This window comes from Gopherus evgoodei, chromosome 8 (assembly GCF_007399415.2).
Source record: "Gopherus evgoodei ecotype Sinaloan lineage chromosome 8, rGopEvg1_v1.p, whole genome shotgun sequence".
NCBI classification, from domain to species: domain Eukaryota; kingdom Metazoa; phylum Chordata; order Testudines; family Testudinidae; genus Gopherus; species Gopherus evgoodei.
Genome location: NC_044329.1, coordinates 6265485 through 6284839, shown reverse-complemented (window position 1 = coordinate 6284839; position 19355 = coordinate 6265485). Strand labels below are relative to the sequence as shown.

General features: G+C 46.6%; 1 protein-coding gene across 2 annotated transcripts in view; it reads right to left on the bottom strand.

The window, feature by feature from the left end:
- The window catches only part of FAT2 (FAT atypical cadherin 2), a 78641-nt gene that overhangs the window by 21922 nt on the left and 37364 nt on the right, over nt 1–19355 (bottom strand). The window contains exons 7-15 of one of the 2 annotated variants that reach the window (XM_030573369.1): nt 18583–18722; nt 16173–16448; nt 15529–15739; nt 9671–13723; nt 6229–6425; nt 5073–5226; nt 3920–4153; nt 2711–3100; nt 679–893 (exon numbers count right to left, since the gene is read on the bottom strand). In XM_030573369.1, the coding sequence (XP_030429229.1) occupies nt 679–893; nt 2711–3100; nt 3920–4153; nt 5073–5226; nt 6229–6425; nt 9671–13723; nt 15529–15739; nt 16173–16448; nt 18583–18722 (5870 nt within the window). The remainder of the gene's footprint in view (nt 1–678; nt 894–2710; nt 3101–3919; nt 4154–5072; nt 5227–6228; nt 6426–9670; nt 13724–15528; nt 15740–16172; nt 16449–18582; nt 18723–19355) is intronic. The other variant, XM_030573370.1, reaches the window with a different exon arrangement.

The window sequence follows — 19355 nt, the reverse complement described above, 5'->3', positions numbered from 1 at the left end:
AAAGCAGGACCAACCCCAACTAAATCATCCCAGCCAGGGCATTGTCAAGCCGGGCCTTAAAAACCTCGAAGAATGGAAATTCCACCACCTCCCTAGGTAACCCATTCCAGTGCTTCACCACCCTCCTAGTGAAATAGTTTTTCCTAATATCCAACCTAGACCTCCCCTATTGCAACTTGAGACCATTACTCCTTGTTCTGTCATCTGCCACCACTGAGAACAGTCTAGATCCATTCTCTTTGGAACTCCCTTTCAGGTAGTTGAAAGCAGCTATCAAATCCCCCCTCATTCTTCTCTTCTGCAGACTAAATAATCCCAGTTCCCTCAGCCTCTCCTCGTAAGTCCCTCCTTAAAATTCACCTCTGCCATGGTGCCTACAAAACACTCAACAATAGCCTTGCAGTCGGTGTGCTGGGACCACTACTTTTCACACAGTTGTAACAGTTTCACTCTTGTCTTGTGCTTCTCACTCCTGGCCCCGCACTTTCTGGATCCACCTGTTGTCTCTGGTAATACAGTTAGCCTGTAAGCTCTGTGGGGCAGGGATCTTCTAATCAATCTGTGTGTACAGCGTCAACCCCTGACTGAGGCCTCTAGGCTCTACCACAATGTGAATGAGAATGTGGGTGGATACCTGGCTTTAGGCTGCTAAGCAAGAGTTATTCCATTCTGTCTTACCATAAGGATAGCTTCCCCAACAGCTGCATCCTCTCGGATTTCGGTGATGTAAGGATCCTGTGTGAACTTTGGCATGTTATCATTGATGTCGGTGATATTAATCACCACCATGGTGACGTCACTGAGAGAAGCAGAGCCCTTCCTTGTGCCCTCAACAGATAAGTAATACTCATGGCTCACTTCAAAATCCAGGCTCCCGCTAACGTACAAGATACCTGTATATGTGTACAGACAGCAAAGACAGGAGATCCTTTGAATGCAGGACATGTAATGTCTTACAGAGACCCCCAGATCAATCAAGGAGACAGCTGCCAAACCATCGGAAGATAAAGCCATGGTGGCTACACCTCTATTCTATCATACCAGGCCACTAAAAATTGTGACGTCACATAAAACGAGCTTTAATCAGACAGAGTCTTTTCATAACTAGCCCAACTCTGTCAAATGCATGAAGAAGTAAAATATCCTTTCACTGCATAACAGCTTCCGTATGTGGAAAAGATCAGATCTGGGACAATATAAACCAATAGCACCTTGCAGTAAAGTAGAAAGATACATAAGGTGATAAGGTTAGGTTATGGTGAAACCAGAACATGATAGGTATTCCATCAAAAGTGCCACGTCCAGGAAAGAAAAGGTGCTTGTCAAAGCCTATGTGGACATATGAGAGACAGTTGGCAGATAGGTATCAGCTGGAGATTGCCAGCTGTCCCCCTTTGAAAGTGGTGGCATAAGAGTCTGGGTTTGTCTGTGGGTATATAAGCAGAAGGGTAGGGTATGTCTCTGTGTATTGGCAAGAAACCGAGGTCTACATGAAAGCAAAGAGGGAGATGGAATGTTGCCATGTACTCGAATCAAGTCATCATGAGATTATTACCAAAATCCCATATTAACTTTTCACTAGGAATTATTCTGCTCCAAGTCTATTAGGATGGACGTTCTGAAGAAGTGATCTTTGTGGAAAAGTTAGCGAGAGGGCTGGGGCTGGGACGATAGAGATAAGGACAGCATCTTGGATTGGGATGATCTAGTGAAGGGCTGAAGGCCTCCATTGTCATACTGAAGTGGTTATCTCAGGGAATATGACATTGTTCTTGCAATAGGCAGCCTTTATCATCTTTTTGGGTAAACAATATGGCGTATTACGCTAGCTCATCAAGGCTGCCTTAGCACCTGCTGCATGAGTAATAATCCCATTTTTATCCATGCTCGTTGAATAGCTACCTATTGTAGCACTCTCTGCTCTGTCAGATTCCTTGTGGGATCAGGATGGAGTGTTTCTCCTCCAGTACCAAACAACAAGGGAACAAAACCATCCTGAGCATTCAGAATGGAAAAATCTTCACTCTCTGTTCTATGTTTATCCATCATCCCCCAGAAGCGTGATTCAAAGCCCACTGAAGTCAATAGGAGTCTTTCTGTTAACTTCAATGGACTTTGGATTGTTCCCTCAGAGAATCTGGTGTCTGTATTTAGGGTAGCGGAGAATTACATATCCCTCCCTCCTCACAAATCATACTCCGTATCTGGGCAAGAAAGAGCACAGGGCTGAGCGTAGGGGATGGGGAATAGGGGTGGGGAGCCATCGAGCAGGGAAAGACGAGAGAAGCTATTTTAAAATATGAAACATGGTTTTAAAAAAGCACTTGGGGAGAGAGGGAGGAAAAATGTTAAATGAAAGCAGGGAAGATAAGAGGGGAGAGAGAGAGAAAGATCAAAGGAGAGGGGAGTGGAGAGAGAGATGGGAATGAAAGAAGATAAGAAAAGACCTCCAGAGAAAGATAAGGGTGTGTGTGTGGAAGGGAGGATGACGATGGGAAAAGAAAGTATTAAGAGTCATGAGAAGGGGCTAGAATAAAAGAGGGAAGTCAGGTAAAGAGCTTATGGAATGCAAACAAACTACATGAATTACAATACGAAGGAGAAAGGGAGAAGCAGCAGACAGGCAGACAGAGAGAAACCACGAAAACGGGCACTGACTAGGATGGTGTCACTGCCAGTCCAGCAGGACGTGCCATGGAACAAGATCTACCTGTGTTTGAGTTGATTCGGAATTTCCCATGATCATTCCCATTCACGATTTCGTACTTGATCTCCATGTTCTCAGCGCCGTCCCTGGTCAGCGCAGACAGGCGGAGGACCTCAGTGCCCACGGCCACGTCTTCCGTGACCATGGCCACATATTCGGTGCTCAGGAAAACCGGCAGGTATTCAGTCAGATCCACCACAGAGACAGTGACGGTGGTGAGAGTAGAGAGGGGACGCGGGGAGCCCCGGTCTGTTGCACAAACCGTCAGCTCAAACGCTGAAATATGAGTGTCCTTTAGGGGCGTCTCTAGCCGGATTATCCCAGTAGTCTCCTCAATTGAAAAGTATCCATCAGCTGAGTCAGTGAGAGAATAGATCACTTCTGCATTGCAGCCTGGAAGGATAACGGGGCAGACTGAATTAATCACAGGGCAGCACTGACATGGGTTCATAGTTTATAATCAGTAGAACTACGCGTACCCAAATGAACTTAAACCCAAGAAAGACACTGAGTCTTTTGGTTGCATTTAAGTCCCAGTTCACGTGTGCATCCATCCAATGTGGAGCCAACCTTTTATCCATCCCTGCAGCCATCCGTCAGATATTTGTCTCTGATATGCTGTTGTTCCCTAGTTTTTGAGATTCTAGTCTCACATATACAATCACCACTGTAAAAAAAGCCTTCACAGAGGAGCTCTTCCAGGAGCCTTATTCAGGGCTCAGGAAACCCAGGGTCACAAGAAAAATCCAAGCAATTTCCCGAAGATCATTTTCATTTCTCTTCCCTCGCCTTCTCTTCCTCCCACCCCATTTATATGCCTTCCTCACTACTACCATTGGCTCCCATTCTCCATCAGCGGTGATATTTGCATCCAGCAGCTCTGCAGTGCTCCCGCAAATACTGGCCCAATGAGAAAGAGGCCAGTAGAGACTGGAACTTCAGTCTTCTACCTGGTTGTGCATAATCCTACTTCTAAGTTACTAAGATGCCCTCAGCTGGTATCTTCTGAAGTTTACACACGTATCAAGTTTCCTATAGGGTCTTCAAGGTCTTCCAGAATGTGCAAGCAACGAGGAGTTTGGCTCAAAGAGCCAGACACCTTTGCACCAAGTCACAGCTGTCTATGCCCTTTGCTGCATTCCTTCCCTTTATTTTGAGAAATTCTATCCATGACGTAAAAGAACTCCGGCTAGAAATCCCGTTCTGACTCACCTTCGTCGAGATCCCTGGCAGAGACCACTGCAATGGGTGTCTTCATTGTGGTGTTATCAAAGACAGCTACGGCAAAATGACTGGGAAAGAACCTCGGAGCGTTGTCGTTCGCATCCTCTATGACTAGGGTTATATCTGCCTGGCAGGAACGGCCTCCACCATCTGTTGCCTTGGCGACAAGATGGTACGTAGGTTTCTGCTCCCGGTCTAGAGGTGCAGAAGTGGTCAGCTCCCCTAGTGAAATAAGAAGAGATGGCAACGGCTGCAATCTAAGAGAATTTTGGTAAAGAGGGCTATATGACACACTCTGTCAATGCACTAGCCTTGGGAGACAGCAAACTTGGGTTCAAAACCTAGCTCCGGCCCAGTTAGCAGCGAGAAAAAGCCCATCTCAGTGCTATAAGCTATTCCGATATCACTCTCCGCCTTTGCACAGGAGTGGCCTAGAAGAGGCAGGACGCTGCGCAAGGGAAGTTTGCACAGGATGTGTCTGAGCTGTCATAAACTGCACTTTGATAGCAAGATCTCAGTCCTCGCAAACATTGAGTTAATCACCCCTCAGGCAGATAAGTATTCTCTCTCTTTTAGAGATGGGGAAACTGAGACCCAAGAAGATGAAATCTTGCCAAAGGTCATGCAGAAAGACCTTGCTACAGCTTCGAATGGAACCCATGTCTCTTCATAGAATCATAGACTATCAGGGTTGGAAGGGACCTCAGGAGGTCATCTAGTCCAACCCCCTGCTCAAAGCTCTTGGCTCATTCCTGCCCCCTAAAATCCACCTTCTCCTCTTTTGCCTGGCTGTAGACTGTAACTTTAGTCCTTCCCCTTCCCCAAGCACTAAAAACCCACCCGGGTAACTCCAAACATTTTTAAAGGAAGTCAGTGATAAGAGCACTCAGTTAACTCAAGAAAAGAACCAGTATTTTAAAGATATTGCAATAAATGAAGGAGGCTCCCTGTTTGCCCTTTCCTGCTACCTTGACAGAGCTGAAATTAAAGGCTTTTTTGTTTATTCAACAAGAGATAAGGGGCAGGCAGCACCAGGGAGCCTCCTCTGCAGCTGCAACTGATCTCCGAACTGAGTGGGTGGGGAAGAGAACATAAACCCGCTGTTCTCTGCCAACTGCCATATGGCAGGTGAAGGTCTTACCTGTCTGTGGATCCAATCTGAACTCCTCGGCACCAGGACCGTGCAGACTATACATTATCTGCGCATTGCTGCCAACATCAGAGTCAGTGGCTGATATTTTCAAAATGAAAAACCCAGGGAGTGCATCTTCAGAGACTTTCCTGGTGTAGAGAATCTGGAAAGGAGAGAAGTTATCGTGCTCAGACGTGCCTGGAGTCATTCTGTGTACAGGACATGCATGCTCCAGCCAACATAACAAAACTTTATGGCTAGATGTTGTGATTTCAAATAAAGGAGCAGGGAGCTGGTAAAAAGAAGGCTGACATTGTCCAGGCTTCTCCTGCTTTTCTCCCACCTCTTCTCCAAGCAGATGGCTATCAGATTTGCCAGTGAATTGGGTCCTGCAGCTTCAGCTGCAGCAGTCTCCTTCAGGTTTCACTGCTGCTTCCATTTGATATAAAGGGAAATCTGTTTTATGATATATGTGTGGGTGTGTATTACAGTGCTCATAACCAGTGGTAGAATGATAGGCCCGGGGACTCAATCCTCTATGCATAGATCAATGTGCCTCTATGTGGCTGGTCAGTGTTCTGTGCAAGAGGGACCACCTCTGGTGGGAGAGGATAATTTAATGTCTGCTCCTTGGTCTCTTTGCTGAGAGTGCCTCAAGGTTGTTAATAAGCATCTGTGTCTTTTGTGATGAGGAAGCCTGCCCACTGGAAACTGGGCTGAGGTCAGCAAACTCATTTCACAGAGGCTATTGAACATCGCTTGGAGAGTAACAACTTTTGGTCATTCTCAACGTGAGCTTGATTCATACCAGTGACCTAGAGGTCACTACTGCCAAACCCCTTAGCCATCCCCTGTGATGGACATCCTTTAGCCTAACGGGAGACCTGGCTTGTTGATTTTCATTCCCCTACCCAGAAAGCTTCCCCCACCCTTTGCCTCTATATGTTATCCGTCACACTGCTCGTGTTGTAACCCACAGCTACCTTACTCATCTGGAGTCTGGGTCTGATCCCCTAGTTACCATGTTGCTTAATTAAAACATGGTGAGTATGGTCAAAGTAATAAGGAGATAGCTCTGCACAAGAATTACAACAAGACCAAGCCACGTTCACTTTGCCAGCTCTGTCATCAGTTCGACTTCTGTTGCCTTTTCCCCTTGCCTTACCTGCTTGCATTCAGGGTTGTTGTCATTGATATCGAGGACAAAAATCTCCACTTCCGTGACGGCCTGAAATTTCCCATCAGACGCTGTGACCTTGAGGAGATATTTCTCTATACTTTCCCTGTCGAGAGGCTTCTTGGAAATGATTTTCCAGTCTTCTTTAACCTGTTTAACACTGAACTGTCCTAACATGTCTCCTTCTGGAAAGATACAGAAGACAGAGTGAGTAAATACAGTGTCCAGCGAGCACTGAAACTCGGGAACAGGGGTTGGGGACAGCTATGCTGCTTGTCTCCTGTACCACCTCACCCACTCCATGCAACCTGCTGCAGACCTTGCATGTGTTAGAAGCAGCTGTAAGGAAAAATGGGCAGGAATGTCCTATTGGCTCCATCTGAGGCCTCTGACTCCTCCCCACTGCACTTTAAGCCCCAGGAAATACCGTTTATGCCTCAGTCATTGGTTCCTTAAATATTACATGAGCTACTTGGGGGGAGAACAAGTTGTTTTCAAAAAGTTATTTTCAAGAGCTTTGAAATGTCCCAGCGATATACCCATGAGCCAGCACAAAAGCACGTACTGTATCCCATTTCCAAAAGTCCGTCCATCTCTTTCTTACTCTCCAAACACAATAGAATTATATGTGGCGAAAGAGACCTGGAAGCTACACATACATAGAAATGCAAACACTGATTATTCATTATTGCAGTGCAAGAAAAGATTTTTTTTTAAATGTACTAGTGCAACTGATCTCCTGTAGCTACTTTTAATGATATAATAAGTGAATCAAGGCGGTTGCGTAAATGCTAGCGGGCCAGATTCTCCAGTCTGCCAAGTTTGCTTTGTGCTGCTAACATGACAGAAAGTGAACTTTAAAGTGGTCAGAAACTACCCCCAGGGGCGCTGGAACAGTTTGTATAGTGGGGGTGCTGAGAGCCATTGAGCAAAACTGCAAACCCTGCATCTGATGGAAACCACTTCAAGTCAGGGGGTGCAGCAGCACCCTTAATTCCAGCACCTATGACTACTCCTGGAGAATTCACCCATATTGTGGGAATCTCCTGTGGCAAAGAACTGATGGCCTGCACTGGAATTGTGCCAGTGTAAGCAGAGGCAGAGGGTGTACAGGGTAAGGGGAAGCAATGGATCTGTGTGTGCATGGCATAGGCACTGCTACACCAGGTTCCTCACTTACATCAGGCCATGAAGCACTGTACGCCAGCGGCATAAGTTCAAGTTGCCTCCTTGCAACTTTCCTTTACGCTGGGGCTGGGTGGCTGAAAAGCAGGGAGCCAAACCGGCTCTCTCCATTGCACCTCAGGAGAATCAAGCCCAAGCATTTTTATTTTTAACTTGCTCTGTGTTTTAAAACAGTGCTTCTCAAACTAGGGCCGCTGCTTGTTCAGGGAAAGCCCGGGGCGGGCTGGGCTGGTTTGTTACTTTCCACATCCGCAGGTTCAGCCGATTGCTGCTCCCACTGGCGGCAGTTTGCCTCTCCAGGCCAATGGGGAGCTGTGGGAAGTGGCGCAAGCTGAGGGATGTGATGGCCACCCCTCCTGCAGTCCCCGTTAAAAATAAAAATGCTTGGGCTTGATTCTCCTGGGGTGCAATGGAGGAAGCCGGTTTGGCTCCCTGCTTCTCAGCCACCCTGCCCCAGTGTAAATGAAAGTTGCAAGGAGGCGACTCGAACATATGCTGCTGGCGTACAGCGCTTCATGGCCTGATGTAAGTGAGGGACCTGGTGTAGCAGCGCCTATGCCATACACACACATTGCTTCCTCTCACCTGGTACACCCTCTGCTTACACTGGCACAATTCCAGTGCCCTAGTTTGAGAGCCACTGGTTTAAAACATCTAATGACCAGTCAGTGGCCACCTAGGCCTTCTCAGCTGTCATGCTATTCACTAGGCTACTGAGAACTTCATGGCAGCAATGGGAATAGCACCCAGATCCTCCTGCTACAAAACTGCAGGCCTCACAATGTGACACTCACCATTACCTGAGGCAGCACAGATCCTTGTGTTGTGCACTCAGAGTTCTATCATCACAACCCCAGGAAGTTCCAAGTGGCCTTGGCATACAGAAGAGTGACACCACCAAGACCTAGGATGCCCTGGATTTGTTAGCATATTTATGATGAACCCCTTCTATAAGTTTACTTCAAAATAGCATGTGCTGTGTCCCATGATCCAGTTCATCAGCGCTTGACAGGCATCAGCTTACCTCTTATTAACCCCACGTTTCTTTCTGATGCACATTCCCCATTAGCTAAAAAAACAGGCAGTTCAGTTAAGAGGGGAAGGGGGAAAGAATGCATGAGAGGATTCCCCCCTAAATAGTGATTTGAATGGTTTCTCTTCTAGGGATCCTAAAGGTAAGTGCTTCTTGACTGCATTCTGTGTTATTTTGCTACAGTTTGTAGGGCCTGCGTTAGTACATTTATTGTTTAGAATTTTAACTACATATGAAGCCGCCCAACCCAAAATAGTGAAAACATAAATAAAGCCCAAACAACATCAAAGTGCGTTTTCCAGGGCGTAAAGTAATCTGAAACCAGATCTTAAGCCAGAAATGTTCTGACAAAAGCAGCCTAACATACTCAGCCAGATGAGTTAAAAATAACCAGGTATTCAAAAAACAGGCTAAAAAGAAATTGAAAAAACAGACACACTTCTTCTGTTTTAAAAGATTGAACAGATCACAGGCTACAGCATGATCTGGCTAAATGCTTTGACCCTGAAGGGTCTTTATCTGAGCTGGAACAAACATTTTAATTTTAAGCATTTGTTTCACTGTTGAGAAAGACCCTTTGTAGTCAAAACATACTACAAAATCATGCAATTACTTGTCGAAATAAAGTACGGACATTTGAGTTTTCAATCATCTTTTGACTTTTTTTTTTTTTTTTTGTATAGGTTGTGGTTAATTTTGATTGGCCTGGCTTCCATTCTGGGTGTGCAATAATCTCCTTATTGTTTCTTAATAGTGGAAAACTTTAGTATGTTTGAAACTACAATATTGGACATTATTTGATACAGACAATGGGCTAACTACATCACTGGGCAAGCATAGGCAATTACAAGACATATAAGGACTAATTCTCAGAAGTGCGGAGTGCTCATAGATCTCATTGACTGCATCTTGAACATGTTAAATACCAGAAAATCAGGCACATTGTGTGTGTGTGTGTGTGTGTGTGTGTGTGTGTGTGTGTGTGTGTGTATCAGAGCTCTCCACAAGAAACAAAACATTATGACTCGCTCTGAGATCGCTGCAACACCCCTGTTGGAACGCCCTTAATACAATGCATGGAATAAGTAGTGCAATGGGACTGTTTGCAGAATAAGGTACTATTCAGTGTGACTAAAGGTAGCAGAATCTGTCCCTAAGATTATATGCTAACTATTCTTGCCAGCTCAAGAGTTAAAATTAATAGCAGCTCACCAGTTATGTAACATGTGACACGTCTGTTCTGCTCTGAGATATCAGCATCTGTGGTTCTGAGTGTGGCAATGATCTGCCCAGGCTCAGCGTTCTCAGTCACCGAACCTTTGTAGACCTCTGAGGTGAACTGTGGAGCATTATCATTTTCGTCTGAGATGGTGACCTCCACCAAAGTTTGGGAAGACAGCTGGACTTTCCTGCCATGGTCTGTGGCTACCACATAAAAACGGTAGGTCTCCTGAGCTTCACAATCCAGCTGTTTCAGTGTTGTGATCCACCCACTCTCACCATCAATGGCGAAGAGTCCTCTAATGTTGTCAGGTTCTGCTTCCAGGCTGTAGGTCACCTGCCCGTCACTCCCTGTGTCCTGGTCATTAGCGGTAACTTGAATTACTGTGGTTCCTGATGGCATGTTCTCCGTGACAAAAGCCTGATAGGGATCTGCCTCAAAAACTGGCTTATTATCATTGACATCTTTCACTTGGATACTTGCTGAGACCAATGAGACCAACTTGGTCCCCTGGTGTGAGCAGTGAGCCATGATATCAATCTGGTACCATTTGGTTTTCTCGTGATCCACAGCCTTCTTGACTTTCAAAGCCCCCGTTTGCTTGTCTAGTGTGAATGCCTCATCCTTATTGCTTTCAGCGGTGGTTCCTTTCACCAGGCTGTATATGATGGGCTCCTCTGCCACAGCTTTCACTGACCCTATTTCTGATCCTTCTGGAAGGTCCTCAGATGCTGAGAACGTATATAGTGGCTCAGAAAACCTTGGCAAGGACACTTCTCTGGGGACAATCTGAAGATTCACGGGGACAAGAGAGTTCCAGTGAGGGGGTCTGCTGTCTTCAGCTTTGATTTTGAAGTTAAATGCTCTGTTTTCTAACCCAACGAGGCTCTCTTTGACTTTAACAACCCCAGTGGAAGCACTGATCTCAACAACATCCTCTGCAATGCCTTCCACCGAATCAACGGAGTAGGTGACGTCTGCATTCCCGCCTTCATCGGCGTCATAAGCTAGGACCTGTATGATCGGGGAGCCTTTGCTTACATTGGACTGAATGGACAGGGTGTACTCGGAGGCTTTGAACTGAGGTGGGTTGTCATTCTCATCTGTAAGGATTATCTTGACTGTGCAGAAAGCCACCTTCCCGCCACCATCCTTTGCCATGACTTTAATAGCAATGACTCGCTCAGTGGAATTTTCCCGGTCCAGCTTCTGCAGTGTGGCAATGTGGCCTTTATTGTCGATGGAGAACTTCTCATGGGCAAGTTTGTTTATGATGGTATAATCTATAGTGCCATATGGGCCATCGTCTGGGTCAATAGCCAGAAGCTCAATCACCTTGGTTCCTACCTCAGCATTTTCAGCCAGCTCTGCTTCATATACATTTTGCCAAAAAGATGGGTTGTATTTATTTGCATTGGTGGTATTGATGTACACGGGCACAGTGGTCTTGAAAACTCCATCTGAAGCAGAGACCTTGAGGTTGTAAGATGACTCAAGGTCCTTTCTACAGCGGTTGAGCATGGAAATTATTCCAGAAGTGCTGTTGATGGCAAAATGTCTTTTGTCATTGCCTGAGAGTATTACATACTCCAGTCTGGTGATGTCTCCACTGTCAGGGTCCAGGGCCTGGACCTTTATCACAGTGTGGCCACAAGTGGCCATTTCACTCACCTTGGCTTCATACTGAGGTTGGCTGAACTCCGGGGGGTTGTCATTTATGTCTGCCACGTCAATGATTACCAGGGCTTCGCTGCTAAGTGGGGGCGTTCCGTGATCTGTAGCTCTTACTTTCATGAGAAACTGGTGGTTTGTTTCATGATCCAGCACATGGGCCGTTGTGATTTCTCCTGTGTTAGGGTCAATATCAAAGGACTTGGTAGCATCTGAACTGTCATCCAAGATCTGATAGGAAATTACTTTGTTTCGTCCTGAATCCTTATCAGAAGCAAAGAGCTGGACAACGAGGGTCTGAGCTGGCAAGCCTTCTGAGACAGATGCTGTGTAAAGCATCTGAGAAAATACAGGTGGGTTATCGTTAATATCCTCCACCTCTACTTCCACCGTGGCTTCCGAAAAGGACCCCAACGCTGTGTCTGTGGCTCTCACCGTAAATGTATGTTTTGTCTCTGATTCATAGTCCAGCGGCCCAGTGACAGTAAGGACACCGGTCTTGAAGTCCATGTTGAAAAGTTTAAGGGACTCTTCTTCCATGATGTTGTAGATGAGTCGCAGGCCTTCGGGACTACGAGCCTGCGTGTGGAGAATAGGTGTGTACAGGGGGATATTTTCCGGCACTTTCACAGTATAGTAAAGGCTTTGGAACAAAGGATTGGATTTGTTCCTCACGGTGATTAAAACCTCTTCTTCAGCATGCAAGGGAGGCTTGCCACCATCTCTAGCGATAACTTTAAGGGTGTATTTATTTAAAGCTTGATAATCGAGGGGTTTCTTGAGCGAGATGTCCCCCAGGTAGGGGTCAATCCAGAAGTACTCATAGAACTCTGCTAATGAATAAGTAATGGCTCCATTGTCTCCTATGTCTCTGTCAGTGGCAGATACCTGAAAAAGGACATCGCCCGGTTCCGTTCCATCCTGAACCAATGTGTAATACGGCACGTTCTCAAACTGTGGAGGATTGTCATTGACGTCCTGCACGTAAACTTTGACTGTAGCCTGAGACACCCTGGGTGGGTTTCTACTGTCCTTTACTTCCACGGCAACCTCATACGTGTCCTGTGTTTCACGGTCAAACTCCACACGCTTGGTCTGCAATACTCCTGACGCCTGGATCATTTTGAACTTCTCCGTGCCGTTTAAGAGGGAATAAAAGAGCGGCTCATTTAGCTGATTCCCCCTGACTCCAAGAACAATCAGGGTCTCTTGATCTGTAGCATTCTCCAGCACTGTTGCTGTGTACCAGTCCTGATCAAATTTTAAGGCAGTAACTTGGGCTTCGATTAAATTTATCCTGACCAGAGCCGTACTCTTATATGAGCCATCACCAGCTCTGACTGTGAGCTCACGATAACTTCCCAGGAGGGTAGCATTAAGCACGGAGATGAGACCGGTGAGTGGGTGAATGCAGAAAGCATTGTCAAGGTTGCCTTCCGCTATGCTATAAGTCACCTCCGAATCTGCGTCTTCTGCTTGCACTGCCAAAAGCTCCATGCCTGGGTGGGCAGGCAGCAAGACAGAAAGTTCGTAAGTGTCATTTAAAAATACTGGAGGAGAGTCATTCACATCTTTGACATAGACTATGACCTTGGCAGGCGTGGATGCAAATAAACAGGGATTGCCCCTGTCATGGACATGTATGCTGAAGTAGAAAACTGGGATGAGCTCATAATCAATGTCAGCACGAGTGGTAAGTGTTCCCATGCTCGGATCTATATTAAAATATTTCAGTGCCTCCCGTTCTAAAATTTCATAGGCCAGCAAGGCATTCGAATCTTGGTCAGCATCTGTTGCATGTGCTACCAGTGGGGCATGGTTTCCATCCATAACCATGCTTTGCAATGGAGCATTCTCACTGATCCAGCCAACAAAGGAAGGCTTAACAAAGGCAGGCGCATTGTCGTTCTCATCCATGACGTAGATAAGCACTGTTACGTCCGTAAATGCTCCCCCTATGTTGGTGCCTCGCACTTTCAGCTGGTAAAATGAGACCTGCTCAAAATCTAAGTTCTTCTGAGTGGAAATAAGACCTGATTGATAATTCATAGAGAATACACCATCCCCGTTTCCTTCTTTTATTTCATAGCTGACAGGTGACACACTTGTAGCTGAAACCAGGATAAGAGGAGAGCCAGCAGCAACAGATTCGCTGATCTCTGCAACGTATTCCACCTCTGGAAATTTAGGAGGGGTGCTGTCGGAGGGTTTAATGTGAATGTGGACAGCAGTGGAGTCCTTAAGTTGGGGGAACCCTTGATCTTCTGCCTTTACAATGAGTGTTAAATGCTCTTGCTTGGACTGGTCAAGTTTCTGGGCAACTGTAATAATTCCTGACAGCGAGTCAATGCTGAAGAACCCTTCATTGTTACCTGAAATAAAAGAAATGGCAAAATCAAGAGATGACTCCACTCTTTGGCTGTGTTCTCTTGGATTGTTTCCAGGGACATTCCTGGTATCATAGCAAATGATTTGTGCTAACCATTGTCTGTTTCTTTTATTGGGAAATAACAGTCTATATTAATGGATAGGCTGGTCCAGGCATGCTGGAACAATTTGTATATTGGGGGTGCTGAGAGCCATATATAAACCCCATATATAATGAAAACCACTTCAAGCCAGAGGGTGCAGCAGCATCCCCGGCACCTCTAGTTCCAGCACCTATAGGCTGGTCTTCCTCTAAACATAATGATCCTGCTGTAAACTGTAGGCAAACTTGTAAATAAAGGATAAGGATTATTAGAAAAATTATTCTTTAACTCGGGTGAATTTAATGCTGGTGAAATGTGCACTTGAAGTTTTCTACTTCTGTACTGAACAGGTACAGCGTGGGCTGTGCCATATCCTCCCTCCCCCGCCATTACTATTATTATTATAATATGTGTTTTTCAGTAGAACCTATGAGCTCCAGTCATGGCCCAGGATCCTAATGTGCCAGGCCCTGTACAAACACAGAACAAAAAGGCAGGCCCTACCCAAAGTGCTGACAATCTAAGCAGCCAAAGTGGCACATTCTTAAGTGTCTGGGTTGTACTGTTAGAGTGATAAAAGACATGACCATTGCAGTCTGTGGGCACCTTTGAACTGGAGGGACCATCACTAGGAGTTGAAAAGAGGTACTTCAGTTTCGATAGCAATTAATTTCTTGGCGCCTCTACAGAGACAGCCAACAAGAAAGGTGGTGATAAGTTTAGGGATCACTAGCGGCTGGACAGAGACCATCCACTTATTTCACAGAGGCCATCAAACAGTAGTCTGGAGGCTGCTGCAGCTGATCCCAGGGTTTCAGTCATGAATGTCTTAGGTTAGACTTGAACTCGTGGCCGAGGGGTGAAATTATCTTCTCTAAGAAAGTATGTTAATATTCTGTAACATGATAGAGGAATGAACCATTTCTAAATGTGCATCCATGTACTGCTCCCATTTCCAACACAGGTTGGGGATAGATATAGCTGTTAGAAATGGCATAATGTGCTGTGATTGTCTGGCAGGCTATGGCTCTTTTTAAGATATTCAGGAATCTGGAGCTCATTCAGCTCTGCTAACCCTGTGCAGTCAGCCTGTACATCAATTAGAGACATTAAGTGTGCCCTGGAAGCATGTTCATGCAGAAGCTAGGCTCTGGTGGCTTGAAGATATGAGCCTATAGGGAATAATGTGAGTTTGTGCTGAAGTGAAGTCAGAGTCGGGGGACTGGGCACAAGGAAGAAATGCCAGGACGTATTATTCCTAGCAAGCCTTCTCCTGCAGTTCACCAACAGGGCTGATTTTCCGGGCACTTTCTCCATTTTTTAAGAGCTGCCTGTTTCCTTCTACCAGAACCCAGAGAGGAATGAGATTGGATGACCAACCACGACTGTATAGGGTTCCTAATTATACTTTCTACATCAAGTGAAGCTGAGTCTGTGCACATCAGGAGAGGTCAACGGGTCTGTTTCTACAAGGGGGAATGCAAAAGCAACTTCCCAATGGAAGAAGTTCAGCCTGGCTCCTGCTGCCTCAGCCAGGGAGATAGCTCTGTTTCAGCTCTGCAGATCACAAGAGCTCAGCAGTGGTAATATTGAGGGTACATAGAAATAGGACCAGCCACCGAATGGTGGATCCCACTAATTTGACAAGATTGCTCCAGTGTCTGGATCCATGCTGCACGCAAGTTCTTTACTAACATGTCCCTCACCTGCCTGAAGAGAGTAGCGGATTTCAGCATTAGCTCCTTGGTCCTGATCCAGGGCTCTGACTTGTACAACCTCTGTGCCTACTGCCGCTGAGTCCAGTGCCTCTGCTTCATAGTGGACCCTGGCGAACTGTGGAGGGTGAATGTTGCAGTTTTCCACGTGGACGACAACCCTGGCAAAGTTCCGTTTGATGGGGACTTCCTGGTCCCTCACCTGAATGGCAGAGAGGAAGAGCAGGTTAACATTATGCTCAGTGAGGGGAGGGCCATTATGGGGTAGTGCTTCTCAGTTACTCTTCCAAATGCTCATCAAGACAGAGATGTTTTGATTGTAATAACCCTGTACTATCCTCAGCAGGGACTGAACCTATGCCCTTCAGGGCCAAAGCACAGGCCTCTACCAATTGAGTTGAAGGAGTAACTTTGTTAGCTGGCAGCACCAATAGGCTCTTAACCTCAATGTGGATCAGGCATTAGCACGTTTATCTGGTGTGTTACATGGTGAAAGCGAAAGGCCTGCCTTTCCCTCCCCTCAAAAACGTTGGCCCAGTTTAAACTTCTCAAGTCACCCAGCCGTATTTCTGATGGACAAAGGGACCCCATACCATGTTCCAGCTCAGCAGTCTGATGCTTTTGCTCTAACATACCATCACTGTTAAGACGTGCTGCAGCATGGATTGAGAACTGAGCCTCTCTGCAGTCACGATAGCTCCGCTGCTCGCATCCAACTGGAAAAGCCGGGCACTTCTGGGATCCACGCTGCCATGGAGGGTGTAGATCAAACCCTTCCCTTTGTCCTCATCTGTTGCACTGACCCGAAGGATTTCTGTCCCAGGTCGCGTGTCCTCAGGAATCATCAGCTCATAATGGCTCTCCCGGAACTGGGGGCGGTGCTGGTTAATGTCAATCACATGGATGTAGGCCTGCAGAGGAAGTAGTATATTATGCAGGGGAATCCTGTTTTGGGGGCCAATCCTATTTACTAATCAAAGGGTTGCAGGAAAAATTAAAAACACAGCCTGACCAGTAAATATTGTGTGGTACAGTTAGGTATGTAACTCTTGTGCCTCGGTTTGCTGAATGCAGCACCTTTAAATCCCCTAAGACTCTGCAAGGATTAGCAGCCATTTTGTGCTCATTTCAGTGCAGGCTATCCAAGAAGATGCACACTGTGCTCTTTTCATTGAGACTTTACCTTTGCTCACTGTAGTCTTGCTGATCTCTCAGTCTAAAAAGCCATTTAGACTGAAAGTGTCTGCTGTTGGTGTATGGAGAAACGCTCATGGTTTGCCCTGAAAACATTAATGCAGCCACTGGTCTTGGCTTTGCTGGCTAATGTCATGCTGCTTCTTGTTAATTTCACATTGGGAAACTGAGGGAGTGGGAATGGTGAGTGGGAGGTGCTTGTACATATCAGGAGCTGCGTGAAAATATGGCTCCAAAAACAAGTGTTGCAGTTTGCACTTATTTAAAAAAAAAAAATCCCCTTGCATATTTTATGGCAAAGCCTGCAGACTGCAAACCCTGTTTCTGCTGGGGAGGTTGGCTGGATCTCTCCAATGTCTAATTCTCCTGAATCCCTCTCTTCCCACCTCCATTACACCCCCTCTGCATCTCTTGACCAAATCTTACCCAGCCCGCTGTAATGATTTGCTTCCCTTTAAGAAAATCAAACATGCCATGGTGTTTTGCAACAGCAAGTTCGCTGACAACCAGCAGGGCCCACCAGGGCCAAAATAAACCAATGATGAGATTGTGGGAGGCTGGAAATGGGCATCAACCAAGCACAGGTGTAGCCAGGTTCTGACAGCAGGGGCAGCGAATACATAAAAAAAGGTGCCGCCCACCGCGAAGCAGCAAAGGAAAAAAAAGAAAAACCCAAGTCTTGCTGCCGAAGACTGAAGAACCTGCCACTGAATTACCCACCGCCGAATTGCCGCCAAAGACCCGGAGTGACTGAAGGACCCACCGCCGAGGTGCCGCCCGGCCTCCGAGTGAGTAAAAATTAAAAAAGCACCACTTTTGGGGAATGTGCTCAGTGGGAGCAGCCGCTCCCCCTGCTCCTCCCTTAGCTATGCTACTGCAGCCAAGGTGGTGGCTGTTTTTTATTTGGAATTATAGTTTGTGACATTGAAGATAGCTGGTGGTCACCAGTGAATTTCAGTGCAATGGCAGACTCTGCCTATCTAATATCCTTGCTAACCTCCCCCTACAAACCACCCCAGTGAATTCCCCACCACGAGTTACCACAAGGCACACTGATGAGTCAGTCAAGGTTACAGCCCCATTGGAAAATGCTTGTTGATTTTTGACTTCTCTGCAGGGTAATGGTCCAAGAACGAGCAATCCCTCTCAGGGTGGAGCATCCTCAACTTGTACAGGTGGAGAAGGGCTGTGCCTTTGGATACAGAATTGAGGAAGGAGTAGAGCAGAGAGCCTCGGCCTCCTGCTTTCTGTTCCCCAGCCTTCTCTCCACGTCACCAGCCTGAGGCTAGTCTCCTTTGTGCTGAGAACGGGAGAGGTCGCTGCAGTCCCAAACAGGGAAGAAATGGGAATAACATTTGAATGGGTGTATCCCCCCTATATCGGTCACTGCTGCCTCTTCGGTTCTCAGGGCCTTGTGTCTCCGCTGTGTACACATCCTGATCCTCCAATGCTCTGTGTCCTCTCTGACGTCTCACTCTCGCTCCTCCAACCGGAAGAGCTGAGCAAAGCACCCGGATAAAAGGATTAAACAGCCTCCTTCTTACTCATCCCTCTCAACTCCCTTCTTTCACTTAGGTTGATTTCCTGCGGGACTCTTCTGATATAAATGACTAAAGGATTGCGCGCAAGAGTTTAAATGAGAGTGTACAGTCCTTAGGGCACAGGCCTTATCTTCCCTCATCATGTGACTCTCTGGCAATATATAAACCCTGAGCCCGGGAAGTGTAAGAAGGATTTATAGCCCAGCCCAAATGGGCACAATGCAATGAGACTTTCATTTTTAAGGCCCGATCCAAAGCCTGTTGAAGACAATGGAAAGATTAGCGACTTTAACAGCCTTCAGGAACTTACCTGGGTCCTGATGAAACTCGACCCATCAGTGACTTCGACTGTAAGGTTATAGCTTGGCTTCTTCTTTGCATCTAGGGCTCTCGCAATGACCAGGCTGCCTGTGCTCTTTTCAATATCGAAATCCATGTCGTCATCACCACCTGGGATGGGGAAGAGAAATAAAACAGAGGTGAGGCGGGGGGGAAGCTGTATCATACTATAGTATAAAAGAAGAATTTTGCTCCAAGGAAGCTGGGGTGTGTGTGAATTAAAGCTTGGCAGCTGGCAGGCGTTCTAGGTGTCTCACCACCAGGACATGGAGGGAAGTATGTAGGTAGGACAGGAAGGAGGTCCCACAAGGAGGATAACTCAGTGACAGCCCCTTTCGTGTTGTTTGATATAAAATCTAAAAGGCCTGATCAGAGGCAGAGGGAACAATGGAGCATCTCCAGCTGAAGAGAAGAACCAGGAAGGAGACTCAGGGCTAGAGTTGTCAGGGGAGACAGAATGTGCTGGTTTCATATCGGGCGGGAATTTTCCTCTCTTTACCCCCCTCCCAGTCCCTGGGTTGCCTCTAGCCCTCACTGCAAGAGTAGGGTGGGGGAAGGCAAAGCTGCTAAGTCCCCCAGATTGGCTAGAGACTCCCAAGTCTGGGCATCCGTCGCTGAGCACTATCTCTTAGTTCTTGCCCTTACTGGGAGAGCAGGGGAATGGTCTCGAGGAAGGAGCTATAGGCCGCATTTCTATGGTAAGAGTCCTGGATGGAAGTATTAGGGATCTAAACCATACAGACC